At 43.4% G+C, this 25,128-nt stretch overlaps 2 protein-coding genes across 2 annotated transcripts in view; both read right to left on the bottom strand.

Annotated features, from left to right (window-relative positions):
* The window catches only part of LOC112432436 (protein NLRC3), a 3,307,575-nt gene that overhangs the window by 2,881,625 nt on the left and 400,822 nt on the right, over positions 1–25,128 (bottom strand). The window lies entirely within an intron of this gene.
* LOC143415797 (uncharacterized) lies at positions 1,053–5,251 on the bottom strand. Its single transcript, XM_076881209.1, has 6 exons — positions 3,111–5,251; positions 2,918–2,989; positions 2,700–2,818; positions 2,556–2,616; positions 2,371–2,465; positions 1,053–1,935 (listed from the first exon to the last, which is right to left on the bottom strand). The coding sequence occupies exons 1-6, from the start codon at positions 3,144–3,146 to the stop codon at positions 1,053–1,055; spliced, it is 1,266 nt and encodes a 421-aa protein (XP_076737324.1). The 5' UTR covers positions 3,147–5,251.

Consider the following 25,128-nt stretch of genomic DNA (forward strand, 5'->3'; position numbering starts at 1 on the left):
CCACGTATGCACAATTGTCATGATTTTTTGTGTGTACAGTATAGTGTTTTTTCTATTACTGTATTATGTTTGTGTTTTGCTTTATCTGAATTGATGGTGCTGCAGTGGACAATATTGAGTAGGCCTATTTGCTTTTTTTGGTTGTTTGTGTCTCCTGAAAATGTGCCTTCAGAATAAACAATGACAATGAAAGACTGCAGTGTTTTATATGAAGTAGACTAGTGTGTCCCCCTGATCTGATCTGCATGTGATGCAAGTATGTGTCATTTTGTCAACAGAGTTACATCTTGACAGAGGAATGTTAGGTTTTGACAGCAGAGTTTCAGTTTGGCACAGATGTGAATGGTATATTTTGATGTGTCATGTTTACTTGTGTTTAGAGTTTTGGCACAATGAGCGACGTTTTGCAAAATGTGTTCAAGCAACGGGCAAAAACTGTAACATGTTTTTCACCAAAGATTTCAGCAATTATAAAAATTCAACTCAAGCTATTCAGCTATTAGCATTCACACTGCATTTTCTACAGGAAGTACATTTTATATACCAGTTTCAGTTCAAAGTGCATTAAAAATAATAAATAATTATTAAAAATAATACCATCAATATGTTACTGCACTACACTTACTGGACTTGTGGAAGTATTTTGAGAACCATAAGAGATTCTTACAAATGTTTGAAAGAAAAAAAATCTTTAACATAGCTGGAGACTCGTGTAGAAATATGAATGAGTTTATAAAGTTTCTGTCATGGTGTGCTGTGACAGGCAGGTAGTAGGACCCAAACACAGGACTCTTACGTGGAATGAAACTTGAATCGGCAGCTTTTATTGCTGGAAACTCAGGTGGACTCAAGAAACTACAAACTAAGAAACAAGAACTAGGAAAACAAATCAGGAACTATGAACAAGAATCAAGTAAAGAACACGGAGGAGAAAAAACACCCAGCCCACTGAAAACTAAAGAAACCCCCAAAAACATGAAGAACAATCATTAAGGAACATATTTACATATTTAGAGTTACTGCAACACCAACACTGGGTCACAGCTTCAGTGTCAGTCAGTGACTTTTGGTCTGCAACAGCAGCAGAACAGACTTCTCAGTCTTTTGAAGAAGCCCTTTTTCTTCTTCTTGCTCTGACGGTCTTCGGACTTCATGCTGGCTTCAGGTTCTGGAAAAGGTTCCTCAAAGGGAACATCAGGAACCGGCCCAATTTCAGAACAAGATCCGTTGATCATATGATCTTCACCTTCAACACAGGATTTGGACTCGCCATAGGGTTCCTCACAGGGAGCGTCGGGCTCTGCAACACTTTCTGACAGAGCTCCTTCGATCGTAAGGTCTCGAGTACTCAGACTGGATGCCCTTTCAGAAAGAAGTTCCTCACAGGGAACGTCGGGCTCTGCAACACTTTCTGACAGAGCTTCTTCGGCTGGTGGAACATTTGCCACTGAAAGGCCGTCAGAGGAGCGCTCACCATTTGTGCTCTTCACATCAGGACTTGAAGGGGGCTCAAAGATTTCACATATCCGGATCCTTGCTACATCAGCAATGGTCTTCAGCAACAGGGGTGCAAAGTTTGCAACTTGGATAGACAGAATTTCTTCAGGAAATTTCTGTCTAATCTCCGTCAGGATGCTGTCGACCAGATCGTCTCGGATAGAGCGGGTGAAGACGGCCTGTGTTTCCATCGCCGTGAGGCTCTTGGAGACACGATCTAAAGTGGCCTTGGTGACACTGGTGGAGAGGATACTTAGACTCTGGGAGGCCATGTTTAGGAGGGGACGAGGAGGAAGCTCCCAGAAGCCCTGGAGAACGCGGGGAACTACCTCGACCACTACCTCCTGCGCGGTGAGCAGTTTGCTGTTAGGCTGTTCCTGCTGCTTCTTTTTCAGGATTTCAACGTAATCCTTCACCGCGCTGAGGAGTTTAGGTGCTCTGTAGAAAAACATGATAAGAGTTATCTGTTAAACATATTCAAAGCATCATTTAAATATTGAAACACTGTAGCTGGACTGTTAACCCTGTAACCACCTTTGTATCATACATGAGTTTCTGAGACCTCGATCTCATCAACATGATCAATACTTGCTATAATTTCTAAATGTTGTGGACAAAACTCTTTTTTAGTCTAAAGTTAACATTGTCGTTAACAAAAAGTTGCCAAAAACACCCAGTGTATCAAATGTGATACAAAAAATAAATACACAATAAAAGTAAATCATACACAACATGACATAGCAAAGAACTCATGTGTGGCTTTTGTTTAAAGGGTTGATAAACATCTCAGTTCCAAAGAATCTGAATTTTCTGGCTGTTTTTTGATGGGTTGGGTCTTACAGGGTTAATAACTGTATGTTACATGAGACTCACTGAAATTTAGGAGGTACGGCCTCTGGGAACTGAAGAAGCAACCTGGCTTCAAATTCAACGTCCCTCATTTTATTGCTGACGTTCACCGCCCACACCTGAAACAGAAAACACATTTACAGTGCGCTTATGTGTAAAGGTTATGTGCACGTAATGAAAAAAAAGTCTTGTGGGTTTTCTCGTCTTACCAGCCTTAGAAGAGGTTTGGCTTCCTCTTCGTCAAAATCCTCTAACTCAAACTCCCACAGCCTTCAAAAGAAAGCAAAGCAGAGGTTTTCTCTCAGCACTTACACGTCATCACAAACAGACTTTCAGGCGTGACAGTAACTCACTGCTCTCTGAGCGTCTCCCTGCTCTTCTCCACCAAAAGATCTCTCAGATCTTCAGCAGTGAGGTTCGGTGGAATTAGATCTTCCTGCTGAAGTCTGAGAAACTCCGTCATTATCGCAACCTAAAAGTAAAGGAGACATTTAATCACCACCACTCTCAGGTCCTCAGAAATGACCTGATATTTTCTGTCAGCTTTGGTTTGCATGAATCTGGGTCTAACCTGAGCCTTGTAGCCCGGAAGATACCAGCAGATCTTTACAGCTGTTTCATAAATCGGTGTGTTGAACAACACCTGTCAAAGAAATAGCAATTTAGTCATTGTTACTTAAAATGATTCTCAGTTTGTCAACTTTTAAAACGACATCAAATTCTTCAAATTACTGAAATGCAGTAAAAGCAAAAGCGTCACATACCCTGATAGGCTTATAGATTCCTTGACTCTTTTCCATTTAAACGTGTTCAAATCAAAGTCAGGAAGAAAAACGTCAACTGCTCTCCAACGATGGCGTACGGGGGATCTGGACCTGAAAATGCTCTCAGCTCGGTGGTCTCGCACAGATGAGCTCTTTTGACAGTCTGATGTTTATTTATGAATGCAGAATTTCTTGAGCAGTCACCATGGAAACTTGATGCAGCTTCATGTTGTTAAATTAAAAGTAAACACTGTGTATTTTGCACTACACTCCACTAAACTTATCATATAAGTAAATAAAGTGTGGGTTAGGTCCCTCCTGTGGAAAGAGCCACACAAACCGATGGATCAGAAAAGACAAAGTCAGCTACAGCATGCCTTTTCATATTATGTGCCTGCTTATCTCCATTTCTTTACAGTAGATGGGAACTTTTGCAGTAAAGCAATGGCTTACAAACAGTGGACTGTGGACTAATGCAGACATCTGAAGCCTGACAGCAGCTGGTATATACACAGCTTTGGACAAACTGGCCCTTTAAACAGCCCAGAGGAAGAAGAGACCTCTGCGTTATCAGTGCAGCCTAAAGCACAATAATAATAATACTATTAATATGATTTTTAGAGCAATAATGCCCCAAATAATGAAGTCATTAATTACACATCCGTCATGCTTCACAGGAGGTCAGGAGTGACCGATGAACGTGATGCTACATTAGAGTCTGTCCTATGAGTTCAGCAGGAGGAGGTGAACCCACAGCTGGGACCAGTTCTCTAGTGGGTCCAGTATCATACTTGTGTTCATCCTGGTCTGAACCTGGTCAGAAGAACTGACTTCACTTTTGAAAATTCAATACTTATAAAAGGTAACCCCAAACAGTCTACAACGGCTGTTTTCTGTCCACCGAAGCAAATTTGATTGACGAGGTTTTTGTACCTTCACTTCTCCAAAAAGCAAATAAAGAGATTAAACAAAGATTTACTGAACGACCGTCAGAATTCCCAGAGCTAACGTAGATCGCTTTATGCTCTTGAGTCAGGAGGGATAAGAAAAGTGACTGCAAACATTGTGGAACGATTCATAGCGTTTGATTGCTTGTGTGAATGTATTAAACAGGAAACCAGGAGCTGCAGAAACCCAGTAATGCTGAAGACGCATGCGTGTGCGTTTATTACAGGTTTTTCTGAATGCTTAAACCCTAACTGTGATTCTTACAGCACAATTCCTAAAACTATTGATACTTATAGCAAAACCACTCACTGAGTGTGCAAAACTAAAAGCACAAACACTGCTTTGCACTCAGTTTGCCATTTTGTAACACACACTTTGCAAACCTGTAGCTACAATCCACTGCACAGCACTCTTTTTGCAGAACTGTAAACACAACTCACTGCTTTGCACTCAATTTCCAAATGATCAACGCACTCCTAGCAAAACTATACACATTTATGGCCATTATTTACACTATTTTGTCAACTGTCTGGCACACTGCCACATGTGAAAGCTTTTTTAGATAATTAGTTCACTTTGCAATCAGCCTAAGCACTATGATACAGGTAAGCTCTGTGTGTGGAGTACAATGGAGGGAGCAGGAAGAGTGAGAGGAGGCCGAGGAAGAGGACGTGGAGGTGAAGAAGTAGGATGAAGAGGACGACAAGGACAAGGAGGAGCAAGAGGAGGACGAGGAGGGGGGAGAGGACGGGTAAGAAGAGTAAGAAATAGAATTGCTGATGACATCAGAGCTACAATAGTGGACCATGTCATCAACCGTGGAGTGACCCTGAGGGAAGCTGGCCAACGTTTTTTTTGGTTTTTCTCAAACTTAAGTAACTGAAACCTTTCATTGAACTACAGCAGAAACAGATTGGAAATGCCAAGTTATTCTAACACTAGTGGACTTGTTAAACAAAACATTTGTTTCACTTCTTTCTCAACATGCAGCACCATTAAGAACAGTGGACCAGCATAGTTGGTCTGCATGAGCACACTTACTGCAACAGTTGTACATGCTGAAACTGGTTGCTGGCAGCTGATGTGAAGAAATGTCTGGACACATCAAAAGTTTTCTTTTTCATTTTCTTCCTCCCTTGGATAACATACACATGGCAAATAAAAACATGTAACTAGGGTGACGTGAAGTGTGTATCATCAGATTTAACTAAAATATAATGAGGCTGTCCATCTGTGAAGTAATTGTTCCTTCAAAAACCACTGTGACAACAGATTTTATTTCATTCATTTGATGGTTTTCTATTCTGTATACTGGAACTTTTTAATAGCCCCCCTGTCCACACATCCTTGACATGAGACTTTCTGCAGAGTTGCACATGATGAATGCACACAAAACTTAAAGTGTTGCTGTCATATTTTTTTGGATGTGGTTTGTTGTCATAATCAAGAACGTGTCTTATTTTTTTATTTGTTTTGTTGCTGATCGGCCATTGGACTGCTGAGCCTGCAGTGAACAGCCAGTCACTGACTCTTGATGCTAGAGCAAGGACAACTGAGCTCTCTCTCTCTCTCTCTCTCTCTCTCTCTCTCTCTCTCTCTCTCTCTCTCTCTCTTTTAAATAAATAATACGTTCGAGCTGTTTATGTTTTTGACTTGTTATGGACTCTGACTGGCAATGGGAGGGCTGGCGGACTCATATTATGGAGGTGGAGGGTAGACACATTTTGTGTGCAAGAGACCACATACTACAGTGGTGATTGACACAGACTTCAATGGACATTTAGGTGAAGGGAACAGAGGTTATGAGGTGTTGGGTAGGTGTGGTGTTTAGGAGAGAAATCTAGAAAGACAGATGTGGGGCAGATTTTCCAAGTGGAAATGGCCGTGGTGCACACATACTTCAAGAACAGGGAGGAACTTGTAGAAATATATGAAAGTGGAGGAAGCTGCACACAGGGCAACTAAATATTATGCAGAAGGTGAAATCAAAAAGACAGGAGACAAGGAGGTGTCAGGGAGAATGCAGCTATGCAGCATCAAATGGTAGTTTGAAGGATGAGTTTGGACATCAAGAAGAGGAAGTGAGTGAAGGCAGAGACATGCAGGAGTATAAACAGGCTCTGGGTAGTAGGGAAGACTTACCAGATGGCTGGGATAGTACAGCTTTATTGAGATAAACTGCCAAGAAGGGGTTTGACGTCTTCTCTGCACAGAAGTGATTTTGAAAGTATTTGAAGGAAGAGATTTACAAAGAAAAAGAAGTGTAGTTAGTGAAATGAAGAAAATAGACCAAGAAACTGGGAGGCTAGGCATGTAGCAGAAAGAGGTGACAAAGGAAAAGGCTCAGTGCCACGTATGTGAAGCTGGACCCCAAGGAAATGAGGGAATGAGACTTGCTAGGCAGAGAGTGAGTTTGAATGGATGTTCAAACCCAAAAAGAAAAAGATATATTCACATAACATAGATTGAAAGAAGCTGCAGGTGGCACAGCAGCTTTAATGTCTTCCAGACAGGAAGTTTTGGAAAGAAATATCATCATTTCCCAGATTTTACTATCTTAGTGTTCTGTAACAAAATCACTGTTGTGCGCATGGTGTTAGAGATGATGATGATTACAAACAAACTTAATGTGCTAGTCGTGCTTTTCTTGAGGGATTTGTCCTTCCACCAGTTTTCATGTCATTGGAATCATTTGTATTCACTGATTCTGGCACTTATTTCATCAAACCAAACTCCAAGTAAATACTTTCGGCTTTTTGGTTTTGTCAAACGAACTAATGTAAAGAATGCCTGGCTGTGCACTACACCACGCAGTGGGAATTTGTCTTCTCCAGTTAAATTCAGGATTAACTTGCTTTATAACACAGACCTCAAAAGTAACCGTTATAACCCCAAACACAAGAAAATGTGATCTACAGCACAGTGAGAACTGGCAACGCTTATCTGGAGGGGTCAGAGTGAATGAACTGGACACCTGTAGAAGCAGGATTTGATTTCCACTGATTTCCTTTCCGATCCGATACCAAGTAAAATTCAGGGTGGTATCGACGATACTGATCTGATACGATACTCTGTACAAAAACTTATTTTTTTTACTCTATCTTTTATTTTATCTCAAATTATAGCGTCGTAATGATCACAGGACATCAGATTACTTGTTCTTATCACTTAATGATGCAGAATTATCATATAGAAATGAAAAACCTGAAGTTGTGGCTATTTGTTGCCTGCCTGCAGCATTAAAGGACTCCGTGAGAGACGTCTGTCTCGCCCTGGCAGCACCTCTCCCTCTCCTCCTCTTCAGTTCGCCTCAACATACGCTCGTCATATTCTGTGATATGATTCACTCTGAGGTGTTTGACCAGGTCAGCGGTGTTACCACAACACCTCACATTCTTGCCACATGTATGGCAAACCACGTCTCAGCTGTTCGTGGAGGTAAAATACGTCTGCACATGACTCTGTTTACGCTCAGCCATTGTTGTGAGTGTGCACGCCAAGGGGCCGGACACAATGACGGGTATCGGAGGAATCGATATTTCAGTATCGATCCGCACATCACGAGTCGAGATACGTTTTAAAGTAGTCCAAAAAACAAATGCATATTTTCCCGAACCACTGTTCCTTGACTAAGGTGGATAACGTGATGAGGTCAAGGAAGGGTGTGACGGAGATTTGATTGAAAAACTTTGTCGTCCGTTAAAGTTTCACGTTGGCTTTTTCATCTTGAAAGCCCTCTCTGCTCGTGTCCAACCCGTGTGAACAATCACAGATGTGAGAAATGTAAACAAACCGTCGGCAGAACGCTGATCAGGTTATTTTAAGCGCAAGAAAACAAAAACGTTGCGCTCACCGTCGGCGTCACGGACGAGGCCTGGGGGTCCGGGCCCGTCCACAAAGGTCATTGTAACACAAATCATACGATTGCTAATGAAAATGCTATAAAGCTACATCGCAGATAAGTCTCTGGAGTAACAATCAAGGCCATGTTAGTTATTTGATGAATAGTATCTGTGCCACTCATGGCGCATGACTGAGGAGGACGTTGACCTCTGCAAGTCAGGAAAGTCTGCTACTCATTGTATAAATATGAGATGTTTTTCAAAAACCAGCCATCATCTCGGGAGGCTGACTCCAAAGTACCATCTCACTTCAAACTTGCAAAACAAGTCGAGTCGATGCGAGCGCACTGCTTGTTTCTAGTTAGTCTTTAAGGATGACAGCATTAGTCTGCTCCTTTGTATGAAATAAAGTGAGTCGAGTCCATGTGGTCTGGCACCCACCCACATTTCTCTGCTAGTGATCCATGAGGACTCCACCTTGTTGCCAGTTCTCTTGTGTGGAAGCTTCAGGAAATGACAGCTTCACTCTGACGTGTGTGAGCTGTGTGAGGTCTGTGGTTAGAAGTTTACAGTGTTTGCTCTTTGTGTCGTCTGTAATATGCTCTATGGCTTTAAAAAAATGGCCACATGTTTCTGTAGCTGAATTTGTCCATCTCTGACCTTCTGAGACTGTATTTTCAAACAGGGACGTTCTGACTTTTCTTCACCTTGTACTTCATTCTTACATACATTTTGTCAATAAACCAACTTCTTTATGATTTGAACGGCGTCTCTGACGTGTCACAGGCCTGTCAGCTTTCTTGGTGATTGGTATAGATTTGAGCTTCGTGCTCTGGCTGTTGTTGGGTTTTCCTCTTTCATATTAAAGCTTTTGTCCTACATTTGGCTCTAAAGTCTAATTCTAATCCCAGCACTGTGTCTGGGTGTGTGATGCTTGTTTTCCTGCTCTTTCTCATGAAACAGTCACAACATTCTCAGTCCAACTTTCACTCTTTGCTGCGTTTGCTGCAGCTGCAGTGAACATGGTGCCGTTTGCCTTTAAGAAAGTTGTGCACAAAGGCTTTTTCTCTAGCAGACAGCTGTGTGGCTAAAAGTCAGATCATTTTTTACCACCTCAGTCACACTGGACTGAAACAAGAGTGAAACTAGGAAGAATCAGAGTTTGTCCAGTGACTGCACTGATTTTCTTCATATTCACAAACTGATTCTAAGTAGTTGCATCAGCTAATCACCCGGACACTGAGCGTCCAACACGCTCCCTGAAGGGAAACGATTACATCCTCCAAACAATCACAATCTGTCTCTGAATGACTGGAATTATTCTCTGATTTGTCAATAACTGGAGTTTATCAATGCAGACACGTTGCCAACATGATGAAGTCAGTCTGAGTCGCATCTCTTTGGCTAACTTAACTCAAGTGGTTGCCGACTATTCTGGTTCTATTCCCATATAACAGCAGGGTTGCTGAGCACCTCTGTCACTCTGCACTTATGTTCCCAGTTCTCTTTTGTGGAGGAATTTTCCAGGAATTCCTGGGACCAGCTTTCCATGAGAGACCCGATCAGGAGCGACTGTCCTGGACACTCCCAGCATCACAGGGACTCACAAACCCGTCTACCACAGTGAGAAGACTGATGGTCACAGGCCCACATGTAGCTTTAGATCACACGTGTGCACTTCCTGTGGTCACTGCTGTAACTCTAGACTCACCGAGGGGCCAGTGGTTGGTGAGGCAGCAGCAGCTGAAGTCATGTGACTAATGGCTCTCAGCTTCTGTCCTCCTATTCGCCGGTGTCCTTCACCTGTCACACCTGGTCAAGAAAGAGTGAGAATGTTCAGAGCTTTAATGGAAAAGAATATTATTACATATAAAAGGCCTCTAACAAGTATTGTAGTGTTAATCAGGATGAAGTCCATCATGAACACGTCAGAGTGCTTCAGACAGTCGGTGTTTCATCCACAGAGCCTCCAGTCTGCATATCAAAGGATCCTGAGGAATGACAGTGAACCCCGAGTTCCCCTCATTACATTCATGTGTGTGACTGTGAGGAAAAGGTGATTGTATGAACGTGTGTGAGCGAGTGAATGAGGCTTGTATCAGAGTGGAGATAATGTCAGCGGCACAAGCTGGACGCTGCAGGTGTCACATGTGAATCTGTGCATCAGTGTCTGCACCTTTGTGGAGGTGAAGCTCAGGAGGTTTGGATTTGTTCAAAGCTCTGTCTGCTCCATCTTTCTTTCCCTCAGGCCTCTCCAGATCAGGAAGGAGGTCCTGTTCTCCTTCTCCCTCCTGGATTTCTGGATCCAGGGAAGGATCAAAGTCTCTCAGCCCAGCATCAGAGCTTCTGGCTGGGGGAGGACTGGAAGTTTCAGCTGGAGGCTGAGAGCCTGAATCTGCCATCTGAGTCACAATTCAAATATTCTCAGTAATCTCAAAAAGCAACAGAAAGGTGCCATTTTCATGAGCAGTGGGTTATCCAGCAGTTTGATTCATGTCAGCAGCATTTAGTTTGTAACTGCTGACTCACCTCTGGCTGTGTCCTGCTCTCAGGGTCACAGTGGACACTGTACCTTTGACCGAAGCTGCAAAGACAGTCAGCAGGGGTCTGGATGCATTCAGCACCACGTCCTTGTTGGGCAGACACCTTCAGTGACAGGACAGTTTATTATGCTGGTAACGTTAATAAGTCTGATCACCTGTAGAGCTCATTTAAACACATCAGCTGTAGAACATCATGTGTCATGGCGTGTCCAAATTCACAGGCTGCATCCTCCTGAGGACCCGGCCTTCAAGGTCTACGTGGGCCGGGTCCTCCAAAGGTCGGGTAGGCGGGAAGTGAGCGGCTGTGACGGTCTGGCCTTCAGATCCACGTCACCGCTGTCTCGGTGGAGTTTAATAAACTCAGCCGTCTGCTCCTTGCTGTCTAAAATCTAACAGGACACAGGAGTAAACTCTCGACCGTCTCACACTTCTGTTTAATCACTTTTCTGTTTGACGTTTATTCAGCTGTGTGAAAACTGTAACTTCAGCCAAACCAAACAAACAACACTGAAAAAAGCCAAACGATAACATTTTTACGTGATCTAAGTGACTTATATATCATGTTTAAACCTGAACAGCCAAAGGCCGTGGGGGTCCAGAAACGATGTGCCGGGAGTCCGCTGTTCTCGCCGGCTCTAATGACCCTCGACCTCCCGGTTAGCTATCCAGATGGTGGGTAACAGACGTCTCCAAAAAACGTCAGAGCACTTTTGCAAATATGTGATATCTTGACAAACCGAGCAGATATTTGAAGTTTACACTCCTACATTCTCAAACAGGAGCCCCAGCAGAGATGGATGGCTGGCGCGGCTCTCCGGAGCCCCCAGTCAGAGCAGATGCAGGGCCAGCAGGTGTGGAGACCCCTGGCTGAGGCAGCTGAAGCTGTGGGTGGCTGTCAGCCAGCTCAGGATGCCTTTTGGGCTGCAGCAGCATAAAATCCTCAGCAGGCTGGGTAAGCTTGCGTGAGCTCTCTGTGGAGGCTGTTGCAGCTGAGATGGCTCACCCGAGCGGTGCAAACTTAGTTACCTTCAAGGCTCCAGAGTCAGCTGAGGTCAGCAGCTCAGCCTCTGGGGAGGTTACAATCCCTGGAACAGCCAGGTCTCTACAACCAGAAACAGTCTTTGCATGTGCAGCTTCAGAACCAGACTTGAAGTTCCAGTTAGTGTCCGATGTCCCAGAAACACTCAGGTGCTCACTGAGCAATCTCTTGAGGCCAACACTCAGAAAATCAAACTGTCTTTGAGCATTTGTGGGAACATTTATCGTCTCTGCTGGAAAGGTGGAAACATCTGGGAGATGCAGCCTTAACACACTGGGCTTCACAAGTCCTTGGAGGCAGCTCATTAAACTCAGGGATGCAGACAAAATCAGCACTTGCAGGAACACAATGTGCCCTCTCACAATGAGCTTGGAAGCATAAACTGAGTTTTCCTCACTGACTGTTTCAGACAGGATTGTGGGAGCAACACAAAAAGCAGCTTCAGCTGGAAACACACAGTTTAGTGTCTTTGCTGCTCGCTTTAAGTCACAATAAACAGGAAACTCATTGTGTCTCATGTCAGAATCACTCATATACAGGACAGGAAGAGGCGGAGCTTATTTCCTGCAGGGAGCGGTTAGCAGTCTGTGTCTTTCTCATTTCTGACTCCTAAAGAGCTGAAAAACACAGGCTGTTATTGGCTGGCTGACACTGGGATTAATGTCCTTGAAGCCAGCAGTCTTTAATGTCCAGGTTCAGAACGGGCAGGTGAAAAACAGTCCTTTATGTCCTCTGATGTTCAATAAACTGTCCTGATTACTGAGGGAGCAGAGAAAGTGTCTCCATCACTCACCACAGCTGGATGCTCTGAAATCCTGGAATCCAGCTGTGGAGAGGAGCGCCGGCGGCGTGGACGCAGTTTAGTAATCAGGGAACGGGAGACAGGAGGGAAACACAGCTGGGACCAATTACACACACGAGACAGGAAACAGTAACACAGGACTGTCAAAATAAAACAGGAAATATAACACAGAGTCCAAAGTAAGGAGACGTGGGACACAGTGAAGACACAGAAACAGAAACCAGAACTATAATCACAAAACAAACTCAGAAACATAAAGAGTGAATCAGCTGATTCAGTGTTTGTGACAAAAACATGGATCCTGGTTAATAACTTTTATTTGTTTGTTTCTGTATTATTTTGTGTATCGTTCTTATGAGCTGTTGTTTTTTCAGTGAAATATTATTTCATTGTTTTAAGCTTTTTGTTGACTTTGAAGTGCTTAAGTTGAAATTTTTGAACATTTAATTTGTTCGATTATTGTCGAGTCGATAAAACTGTCAAACGCACAGCTGCTTCCAGCACGGCCGGAGGAGAGGTGGCCGAGCAGACGCACAACACACAGCTCACAGGTTTGCATTTCTAGATATTGCAGATGTTGCAGAAATTGAGAGTAAAGAACTCAGAGATCCAGCGCTGTCTCCTGCCCCTTATTTATACACCACAACACAACGACAGGCGTAACTCACACAAACGGGTAACATGAGGCTCAGATGCTTTGGACGTGTTCACATATACTGGACACAGAATGATGAAGATGGAGCTGCAGGAAGGAGGAAAAGAGGAAAAACACAGAAAAGATTCACAGATGTGGTGAAAAAGGACACGACAGCTTCTGTTTGTTCGTTTGGTTTTTCTTTATTTGGTAAAGATTCAGAAATAAAGAGAAGATCACATGTTTGAATATTATATTAACGTTCTGTAATTACAACAAGTTGTAAAATCTTTCCAGAGTGAGACAGAGACTGTGCAGAGACTGTAGAAGGACAGAGCAGCAGCAGAGCAGTCCAGATACACTGATGATCCTCTGTCAGATCCAGAGGGACACACAGGGCTGATGCTGGACTCTACATTGTGTCTGACAGTGGAGCTGTTCTCAGAGCAGTTCACTCTGCAGCACTGACAGTCATCTGCACTTCATTCCTCTGTCAGTCACTGCTGGATGAAGCTCTCCTCTCCACCTCCCAGTAACATGGCCCAGTCAGAGCGTCTCTACACACAAGCTGCTGCTGCTTCAACCTCTCTGGATCATCAGGACACAGCTGCTCCTCTCTCAGCACACACACCGTCCTGTTTACCATCATGGCCTCCACCTGCAGAGAGAAGGAGGAAGAGCAGAGGAGATAAACGAGTGTTTCCAGAGACTCTTCATCAGCTGTCAGTCAGTGATGCAGCACATCCAGTATAAAGAGCAGCAGGGACGTCAGTGCTGGGACTGTACTAGGACTCATTGTTGCTTCACTTTTTCTAATCTTTGGATTTTTATTGAAGTTGCTGAAAATGTTTTTCCCTCCTAGTTTGAGTTTGGACTTTCATTCATTAGAAGAACCTTGGTGTGTCCACTCTGAGCTCTGTAGGAACCCCAACAACAAGCCCAACAATCCAGATGGACGGTTCCAGCTGTTAACTGGAGGAATTCCATCCAAACATCTGCTCTCACTAAATTCTTCCTCACCTACAGACTGTGTTCTTCACTGCTTTAAACTTGGAAATCAATGCAGTCATTGGTCTGCGTGCTGCTTTGTTCAGAGAGCTGATTGGCTGTTGACAGTGTTTGATCAGAGCGTGTCAGCCGTTACTATGGTGACCATAAAGGTGAGAAACAGGAAGTGTTTGTGTCCAATCCTGAAGCCTGTCACCGTTCTCCTCTCACAGCTTCACTGAGAAGCTGCAGCTTTACAGGAAACACTGGATCTTTGTTTCATACTGACTGTGTTTAGTACAATACTGCTGACAGCACCACCCACTCACTCCATCACTCTACTGACCTCAGAGTCTCCAGTCTGTAGTCTGGACTCTTCTTAAGATCAGACAGCTGCTTCACATCTGGATCCTTCAGGTTGTTGTAGTACAGGTACAGCTCTCTCAGATGGGAGGGGTTGGACTTCAGTGCTGCTGCCAGATAATCACAGCTGATCTCTGACAAACCACAGAGAGTCAATCTGTATAAAGAATGAAAGATGTAAGTTTATTAGACAAAGTGCTTGAAATCATTCAGTGTTTCATCATCTGTTCAGAGCTGAAGAAGGTTCAGAATGTAGAAGTTTAGAAAATGGAAACTCCAAACAGCTGAAGCCAACAGGAAGCAGCTTCAAACAGGAAACTGTGCAGAGTTTCAGACTATATGTCCTGATGCAGCCAGTTGGATTTTGGAGATTTGAATCTCTGTTCTGTGACTAAGTCCTTGAATCATTTCTTCCAGTTGGTCCAACAAGACAGACTAAGTATTGGACATGTGTTGTGGCTCCATCAGGGGAGCTTCTAAATGTGATGTGATGGCCCCTCTGGGTCTGTCAGGTCACAGCACTGAAGAGAGCTCAAACTGGGCACACAGCTGTTCCAGTCTGGACCAAAGACTCTATACTGGGACTGAGGGACTGCTTTGACTGCACCCACTGGGACTTTTTAAAGGCTCATGTTCTCACTTAGATCATCGATTTCTACTGACATTTCTTTCTGGGAAAAATGGGGATTACTTTGGAAACAGGAAGTATTTTCCCCAATAAGCAGCCCTGGATTAGTAAATCACTCCAACATGTTCTCAGGCAGAAGAAGCTGTCTTGTTATGAGGGAGAGAAGAAAAAGATTGAGGCACAGAAACCTGTTGAAAGAGAGATAAAGCAGCTAAAATCAGGTGTAAAAGTAAAGCAGAGGATGAGCTGAATAAAGGACACTCAAGGCTGGCTTGGAAAGGAATGAAGTCCATGGTGGGGATGCAGAACAAGGAGCAAAGATGAATGTGATGCTGAATCAGCAGAAGACTTGGACTCATTTGATTCCAGCTTTGATATCATTGATTTCAATGAAGAGCTTTGTGATTGTAGCAAAGGGCTGGTAGCTCTGAGAGTCCCACTGATGAGGTGTTTGTGTGGAAATCTCTTAGTGGGACCAAAGAGAGAAAAAGCCCTGGTCCTGATGCTGTGGGAGGGAAATGATTGAAGTGTGCTGTGAGGAACTGACTGGGAGATTTTCACACATTTTCCAGTCCTCCTTGGAACAACAGGAAGTTCCCAGCATATGGAAACAAAGGTTAAGTGTCCTATGGCACTCAGTGATGATGGTGCTGTGGCCCCACCACCTCCACCTCTTTGTAAAGGAACTAACTGTAATCTGAAGCTTCAAATGGAACTAAGACTTCCTCCACTAGGTGGCAGTGTCTGATGAGAAAGTGTTAGTGGAGCTGGCCTGGAGTCAGAAACAGGAAGATGCAGGATTTGGGCTGAAATGGGCAAAAGTGGTTAGCACTAGTGCCTTAGAGCAAGAAGGTTGTAGGTTGAAGCTTGTTGGTCAGCTGGGCCTTTCTGTGGAGGTTGGATGTTCTCCCACAGTCCAATGAAATGCTGCTTAGGTTCATTGGTGCTTCTACATTGGCTGTAGGTGTGGATGTGAGGGAGTGCTTCTCTGTCGCTCTCTGTTGGCCCTGTGATGGACTGCTCACCTGTGCAGGTGGACCACGCCTCTTGCCCTATGACAGCTAGGGCACAGGCTGCAGCCCTGTGAGCCTAAGCAGAATAAACAGTTAGCAAAAATGATCCATAGATGGCCTGAAATCCCCCATTTAGCAGTTTGGTAGATAGCTATGACATGCTAATCCCATCCAGCAGCTGTATTCTACCTGTAAGCTGATCCCTGCTGAGCCAAAGCACTTTTTCATATACAAATTACAACCTTTAATAGAAACCTATTGGTCAGCATCTTATTAGCCTGCTGTTAGCTTCATTCCACAGAAAACTGAGAGAAACTAACAGAGTTGATAAAGAATAAAGAGAAATGTGCTGATTTAAAGCCTTTGAAGTGCTTCAGATGATCTCTGTCCACTTCTGTCCACTCATTCATTCATGTAAGCTTTCTAATGCAGCTTTGATCTTCACAGTCTGCTTGATGAAACTCATTCTAACCCTGAATGTCAGAGTGTTCCTCCTTCTCTTTCCCATCATTCATGCTGGCAGTGGAGGAGATTTGGATGTTGGACTGTGTTTTGGATGATGTGTGTATGTTTGTGTTGGACTGCTGTCTGTAAAGCAAACGCACATTTTGCTTTGGATTTCAGTGTCACACAGACTTTAAGGTGGAATGAAGAGTTTGAGAGTTTCACAGTGAATTTTCCAGTGGAGGATTTTTCTTCTTTTTTGAAGGTTTGAAATGTGAACATTGTTCTGCTGCAGTCAATGGACTAAACCAGAGAAGAAGAAAACAGACTTTACCATGAAGATCCTCAGTGTGGATCAGTATAATATCAGCCTGATGTCTGCAGTTTAGTGTCAGCACAACTTTCACATCATATTCATCTCAGCACAACTAAAACATGCTGACTGACCTCAGAGTTTCAAGTTTACATCCTGGACTCTCCAGGAAACCACACAGATGCTTCACTCCTGGATCCTGCAGCTTGTCGTTGTTTCTCAGGTTCAGCTGTCTCAGATGGGAGGGGTTGGACTTCAGTGCTGCTGCCAGATAATCACAGCTGATCTCTGACAAACCACAGCTCATCAATCTGTATAAAGAACGAAAGATGTAAGTTTATTAGACAAAGAGCTTGAAATCATTCAGTGTTTCATCATCTGTTCAGAGCTGAAGAAGGTTCAGAATGTAGAAGTTTAGAAAATGGAAACTCCAAACAGCTGAAGCCAACAGGAAGCAGCTTCAAACAAACACAACAAGAGAAAAAACTCTGAATGTTTCACATTAAAGTCGTACATTTCTCATAAAAACAGGACAAAGACTTGAAAAAGTCGTGTTTTTCCTTCCAGGAACCACATGGCTTCACTTTTAAAGGTGAAGTGTGACAGAAATGGACATATTTGAAGTCCAACACCTTTTTCCAGTCACATTATTAAAGCAGACAAACTACAAGCTCATTTTCATTCCAACAAGTCATCTTCTGACATGGACTAACAACACTGGTCTCTATGTGCAGCTGGCTGTGAGACCAGTGCTCAGGGAGCGTCTACAAAGTGCAACACTGAAAGAACATCACACACTCATTTGCTTCCAGCACTTTCACACAAACATCTACTGTCATTATTGTCACCAAACTCTGTGGATCCTTTATTGCAAATTCAAATGGGATCAAATGGTCAGACAAAAGAGGGTTATGAGGAAATATGATGAAATGTTGTGTATTAGCAGCAAGTTATTGAATCTTTTTCCTCAGAAACCAAACAAAATGATTGACAAACATGTTTTTACAAACTCAGTGTTGGACTTGGATCAGCAGGATAAGCTGATGTTTAAAGGCATTTGAGTCTCGCTGTATGAGAGTCCAGTTCTTACTCAATATTTATGGATGATGTTCTTTCAGTGTTGCACTTTGTAGACGCTCCCTGAGCCTCACAGCCAGCTGCACATGGACCAGCTGACATTACCCAGCATTAGAGGCGGCTGTAAAAAATTCATGTTCCCATTTAAATGGTTTTAATTTGAATAAAACGATGTTGATTCATTCAATCCTGAATCGATGTTTAATATAAATGTATTTTGCCAGAATCTCAGGTTAAAGCTCACAAACTATTTCAACAAGCAGCAAACAGCTAAAACAGTAAATGAGAGCAGCTAAACACACAAAGATGGAAACACAGAGCGTGGATCGTTCACTCGACGGCACGTACACGGACACGCCGTCGGGGCTGAAAGTGGACAGCTCACAGATCCTGAAGCTGCAGGTTTCATCTGTCTCCAACCAAAACTGAGTGAAGCAGCAGCAAAAGAAGATCCAAACTCTGCTTCACGTTTGATCAATATGCTCATGAATTCTCTCTGACTTTGGCTGTTCCTGCCTGCACAGCTCTCTCTCTCTCAGTGTACTCCAAGAACAGCTTCAAACATCTGTTTCTGCATCATTCACTGTTTATTAGACACCAGTCTGCTGTTGTGTTCAGTGCTGTCGGCCTCTGACAGTAAAGCCTCATTTCTGCTGTTCCATGGAAACTTTTTAAAATGATGACAGATTACAAACTCTCAGCTGTGTCTGTAATCAAACCTCTGTAACTTTGCTTCACTTCAGCAGCATCAGCTCATGTTCACATGTTGCTTCATGGTTTGCTTCAGTTTTTGATCGACTGCAGAATATTTTGAAGGTTATCTGCTATAAAAAGCCAGAAGAGGAAAATCTGCTTCATGTGTTTCTGTTTGATCCTCAGTGACTTTGACACAAAGGCCTCTGCTGTGATGATCACACCTCTGATCAAGTCTCACAGTGTCACAACTGATAAATGATCAGAGTTAGAATATTTCTGACTGTCTGCTGTGTGCCGTGACCTTTGACCTGCTAAAGACAGTCAGCTGTGGATTATTCATTGTTGTGTCTGATACTTAGAACTGTGAGGAAGAAGCTACACAGTTAATCAGGGTCCCCTCTCTCTGAATCAGGAAAGGTGGGCAGGCCGCGTGTGGGCCGCGGGCCATACGTTGAGTATCACTGTTTGAAATGTGAACATTGTTCTGCTGCAGTCAATGGACTAAACCAGAGAAGAAGAAAACAGACTTTACCATGAAGATCCTCAGTGTGGATCAGTATAATATCAGCCTGATGTCTGCAGTTTAGTGTCAGCACAACTTTCACATCATATTCATCTCAGCACAACTAAAACATGCTGACTGACCTCAGAGTTTCAAGTTTACATCCTGGACTCTCCAGGAAACCACACAGATGCTTCACTCCTGGATCCTGCAGCTTGTTGTTGGAGCTCAGGTCCAGCTCTCTCAGATGGGAGGGGTTGGACTTCAGTGCTGCTGCCAGATAATCACAGCTGATCTCTGACAAACCACAGCTCTGCAATCTGTATAAAGAATGAAAGATGTAAGTTTATTAGACAAAGTGCTTGAAATCATTCAGTGTTTCATCATCTGTTCAGAGCTGAAGAAGGTTCAGAATGTAGAAGTTTAGAAAATGGAAACTCCAAACAGCTGAAGCCAATAGGAAGCAGCTTCAAACAAACACAACAAGAGAAAAAACTCTGAATGTTTCACATTAAAGTCGAACATTTCTCATAAAAACAGGACAAAGACTTGAAAAAGTCGTGTTTTTCCTTCCAGGAACCACATGGCTTCACTTTTAAAGGTGAAGTGTGACAGAAATGGACATATTTGAAGTCCAACACCTTTTTCCAGTCACATTATTAAAGCAGACAAACTACAAGCTCATTTTCATTCCAACAAGTCATCTTCTGACCTGGACTAACAACACTGGTCTCTATGTGCAGCTGGCTGTGAGACCAGTGCTCAGGGAGCGTCTACAAAGTGCAACACTGAAAGAACATCACACACTCATTTGCTTCCAGCACTTTCACACAAACATCTACTGTCATCATTGTCACCAAACTCTGTGGATCCTTTATTGCAAATTCAAATGGGATCAAATGGTCAGACACATTATTAAAGCAGACAAACTGATGATGACATCTCTGGGGTCTGATTGATAGAAGAAAAATCTCTTTGAGACCTTTTGTAACTGACAAACTCTTCATCTGCTAACAACACTGAGTTGAATCTCCATGGCTGATAGTTGGAGCAGGCATCAGGAATACACATTGAAAAAACAAGAGGAGAAATCACCAGAGTCTTATAATCACATTCTGTAACTAAAGGGAGACGTTTTTCTATACAAATATATGTTTTATGGACATTAGAAAAAAAAAGAGTATTGATGTGAAGCAGGATTATGAAATCTCCATACATCAGCCAGCCCATAATTATCAAGAAAGCTCTGAATGACGCATGCTGAGTTTGGACTAAGTGTACTTTTGTGTGAACTGTGGTCCATAGCAGATAATGAGCAGTTTAGGTCTCCCTCAAAGATGATATTGTGTGATGACATATTGGGGAGCCGCGCAAAGACATTAGTGAAAAATCTGTGATCGTCCCAATTAGAGGCGTAGATATTTGCTAAGATCAAAGGAAAACCATAAACTATATTTTCTGCACTTAAAATCCTGTAATTTTCTCATAAATCGACAGTGCGCCTTATGGATGAATTCTGGTTGTGCTTACTGACCTCGAACCGATTTTATGTGCTACACGGCGCTCAGAAACCTTTCAAAAGATGTTTTGGTACGACTTTGCTCAGCTACGAGGCCGCACCGCTTGATGGATTGTTGGAGCATTACAGCTACGAGGAGCCTCGCGGAGTGATACGTACTCTGCTTCAACGTAATATTACTGTATTGAGTGTGTATAAGGACCATAAATGGCACCTGTAAGAGACACGGTTACAAAGAGGGTTTCAAACTCCAGGCTGTCAGTCACGCAGTAGAACCTGGGAACAGAGCAGCTGCTTGTTATTATGCTCAGCGTCTGTTGGTTTACATTTTGACTGCACGATTGTGAGCTGTTTGTTATGCACAAAAACAACAGTTTTCTTTTATTTATGGAGCATTATTATTTAATAAATGCTGATCATTTATTTCTGAGTAATTGTTTCATGTACATCTACGCTGTATGTTAATAAATGTGCCTGTGTGAGATTGGGACACAGCTTTGACTAAGAACTCTCTTTTTGTTCGTACTTTCTGGCTTCAAAAATATCGAGATATATATCGTATATCGCCATCCAGCTAAAGAATATCGAGATATGAACTTTGGGTCATATCGCCCAGTCGTAATATTGCAATAGGTTGTCCGTTAAACTCAAGCGGGGCTTGGGCCCTGGCACGGCGTAGCCACACAATCCTGGTAGTAGTGACGCTCGGCTATGACGGCGTGCGGGTTACCAGCTGGCTTTCTCAGGATAGGGCTCCTGTGTGAGCGGTCGACAATAACGTCTTTATCCATACCCAGCACTTCACGTAGTAGCACCGATACGGCCGTGGAGGAGCTCGAGTCCAGGCCCTCTGGGATCCCTATGATGTGGATGTTAGCTCTCCGCTTCCTGCCTTCATCACATTTATCCTTCAGGTCAGACAGCTCCTCCTTCATACTCTCTACTGTAGACTGCAGGGTGGTCACCTCATCGCTCCACATTGACAGCCCATCCTCAGCTTCTTTCACTCTAACCTTTACTCCATCAACTTTGCCGCACGTCGCCGCCATGCTGTTAGCGATCTCATTTCTCAGTCCTTGCACGTCAGCCCTTATATTGTCAAAATCTTCTTTCAATGCATTTCTGACTTCTTCTTTTAACAGCGTACTAATGTCCTCTTTAATGGATTGAAGAAGCTCCAATTTTAGAGCAGTAGGATCCACATCACGCGCGTCTGTTGAGTCTGCTCTTCAGCGGCCGTAGAGCTGGACGCTGCCCTTTGGCCATCATCGATACTCTCGCCCGAGATCGCACCGGGGCTAAAATATTCACCTGCTCAGCTGTTTTTGATCAGTTTGAGCCTGTGTGGTTTGATCAGGTGGAGGAACGATGTGATGCTATAAAGACATCATCTTGTCCAAATGATGTTGTTCCAACACGTGTTTAAAAAGATTTTAAAGGTTGTCGGTTCCGACATCTTAGCGATTTTTAACAGCAGTCTTAGTTCAGGTGTTGTACAGCCTGTTTTAAACATGCTGTTGTACAGCCTGTACTAAAAACCTGATCTGGATCCTCTGTCCGCTCAAATTTCAGGCCTATTTCAAAGCTTCCCTTCCTGTCGAAGATTTTGTAAAAGATTATATTTGTTCAGCTGCAATCTGTTGTAAAGGTTTCAGTCTGGTTTTAAAGCTCTTCACAGCACTGAAACTGCACTTTGAAAAGTTCTTAATGATCTTTTATCAGCCACTGATCAGGAGACTCAGCTGTGCTTTTGGATCTGACTGCTGCCTTGACCACAGCATCTTGACCTCACCATTGGAGCATGGCGGCATCAAGGGCGCTCTATTAGACTGGTTCAGCTCTTTTATTAAATCGCATTATTACATTTGGGGCTTATATTTGACGGCAATTTGAAAAACAGCTGAGCTTAGTTGTACAGCGGTCTTTCTTCAAACTGAGGCTTTTATCTAAGGTGAGATCATTTATATCTTTTAAAAACCTTGAACGGGCGATCCACGTTTTCATGACGTCCCAGCTGGATTATTGTAACTCCTTATATGTTGGAGTTAGTGGGACCTGCCTGGCAAGACTGCAGCTGGTCCAGAAAGCTGCAGCTCGTCTTCTGACACAAGCTCAAAGACATTTATCGTCCCAACAACCACATATACGCTGGTCCCTCGCTGTAACACAGTTCACCTTTGGCGGCCTCGCTGTTTCGCTGATCTTTTTTGTGCAATTTTGCATGTTTTTGTTTTTTACAGCGCATTGTGTTCTGCGTCCTGATTGGCTGTAGACCATTGTCAGCCAATCTCGTGCCGTGTCTCCTGTACAGTACAGAATGTGTTCAAATTTACAGCAGTGTGACTCTGCAGTGCTGCACTGTATGTTTGTACGTTTTGTCCCCAACAAACAACAATGATGACGAGACGTTTTGCACCTGTGGTAGCAGGCAAAGGCAGAGGAAGATGCTGACCATCATAGTTTCAACAAGGAGGCAAAAAGGTTGTAACTGTCCACAACAAGAACATCGTAAGGATGGAGTCAGCTTTGGCTTTGTGGCTCAGTGACCGCAGGAAAAAGAACATCGTGCTGGACACCAACATTATCTGCATAAAAACTCAAAAGCTTTATGCAACTTTACCTGACAGCGAGGAGCCCAGGCCATGGACGAGTGCTCCTTACACAGAAGCTCATTTAATGCCAGCAAAGGCTGATTTGACACATTTCAGAAACACTTTGCTTTCATTCTTTAATAATGAACTTATTTTTCTATGAAGGTTTGAACTTTGTTTAAACAAGAGAGAAAAGTGTGAAAATGTTCATGCCTGTCTGAGAAAAGTGTAGAAAGTGTGCAGTGAGGGTTTAACTGCCTTAAAACTTCTATAATACTTGTAAAACATAAAGCTGCTACTTCATTCTGAGACTTATTTTTAGAACGTAACTCGATAAACGAGCGACCGCAGTACTGTATTGTGTTTATTTTGAAAACTCTCAACAGGATCTTCAGATTTATTTTGAAAGCTTTATCTGGAAAACACAAACACATAAGCAGGAAACAAAGAGCGTGATATGAAACGATAGACGTTTTCATATGGTCATCATATATACATCGTTCTATCGAACAGCCCCAGCTCCTGCTGTCAGTCTCTGTAAATCTGCTCTTAAAACACATTTGTATTCACTGGCTTTTAATACAGCATGAGAGTTATTTGATATTTGATGTGTGATATTAATATTAGGAGTTATTTTAATCGTTATTTTGGATTCTTGTACAGCACTGTGGTCAACGCTGCTGCTGTAATTAATGTGCTATAAACACATAAACAATCTGCAGTTAAACATCCAAAACTAAAGATGTGATCGCTGCCTTTAGAAAATGTGCTGATGCACAAGATATCAGCTCCATTAAGGTGGAATGTGGCCGTGTTAGAAACATGTTGGAAGAAGTTTGAAGCTGAAACTGTGAAGCTGAGAGTGAAAGAGCTCCAGCGTCTGTCACAGGAAACTTTCTTATTTCCACACTGATGAAAGCATCAAGCTTTGATTTCCTGCTGCTTTTATTGAGTCACACTGTGAAACTGAGCCACAGCTGAACCAGCATCCCTGTACAGCAGACACTTACAGCGCTTGGCTGCTTCCATTGGACCCTCTGCACAGAGCTTCAGTTTCCTCTTCTGGTCCCAAAGTGCAGAACAACAAGGTTTCAAACAGCTTCGTTCCAGCAGCATCAGCCACAGACATGCAGAGAGAATCCTTTGGTTGTGTTGTGTGTTTGCATATCTGCTGTCTGTGTTGCTTTGTGAGGATGGATCATCTCCTGCAGCTCCAGATAAACAAGCTGGACCTGAACCTGGTAGCTTCACTTAGAAGACACTTGTGACGGGAACGTGTGAGAAGTTTTGTGCAGACAAGTGTGGATTTAGAGTGTGGGACGAGCTCTCCACAGTCTTTGTGGAGATCCACATTGTGCATACTGCCTGTGAGAAGCTGCAGACATTTGTCCTCAAAATCCACTGAGCAGCTGCTCGTGGTGGTATTAGCTTCATGTGTGCGTGTTAGCATGAAGCCTCAGTCACACTCTGCTGTGGACACGGTCACGGACAGCTGGACGCCTGATGGACGAGTCGTCCTTCCTGTTAAACTTCTTTGAGCATGAGAATAGCATGAGAAGCTCAGTGGACACTGTTCAGGGTTTTAACTCTCGCTTTCACTTCAGCTTCACCAACAACAGCACAAGCAGAGCAGCCCACTGCCTGCATGGCTGGGACAGCGCCCCCTGGTGACTGTAAACCACTACAACATGTTGACGGCCGTCTGCAGGCTGGATGTAGCACCACCGCAGAGACGTGCTGCAGCTCTGTTTAGTTACCCAGCTGACAGCAGAGGCTGTAGTTTACTGTTACCAACATGGAAAACTGAAGCTTCACCAGCTGGAGCTACAGAGCTGGAGAACAAAGGAGACTGAGAGGCCAGAATGATGTGGGAGGAAACATCAAGAGCCTGTTTGAAAGGAGACACATGTGGATGCTGTGCCAGTCTGTGGTCTGTCAGAAGTCAGCTGAGTCACACTGCAAGAAGCTGCAGAATCTCAGAGGAGGAGATTTGGAAGTGTTTGTGGGACAAACTGGACTCAAAGAAAGAAGATGTTTGTGAAGTCTTTGGTGGAGGTGAGCAGTGTGAAGCAGAACA

Source organism: Maylandia zebra, unplaced genomic scaffold, assembly GCF_041146795.1.
Source record: "Maylandia zebra isolate NMK-2024a unplaced genomic scaffold, Mzebra_GT3a scaffold03, whole genome shotgun sequence".
Classification (NCBI taxonomy): domain Eukaryota; kingdom Metazoa; phylum Chordata; class Actinopteri; order Cichliformes; family Cichlidae; genus Maylandia; species Maylandia zebra.

What these genes read in the sequence shown, in the direction of transcription:
- LOC143415797 (XM_076881209.1), bottom strand. Translation starts at nt 3,146, where the DNA reads ATGGAAAAGAGTCAAGGAATCTATAAGCCTATCAGG. An exon ending in GAATCTATAAGCCTATCAGG is followed by an intron (nt 2,990 to 3,110) that starts GTATGTGACGCT and finishes TTTCTTTGACAG; the next exon opens with GTGTTGTTCAACACACCGAT. An exon ending in TTCCGGGCTACAAGGCTCAG is followed by an intron (nt 2,819 to 2,917) that starts GTTAGACCCAGA and finishes CTTTACTTTTAG; the next exon opens with GTTGCGATAATGACGGAGTT.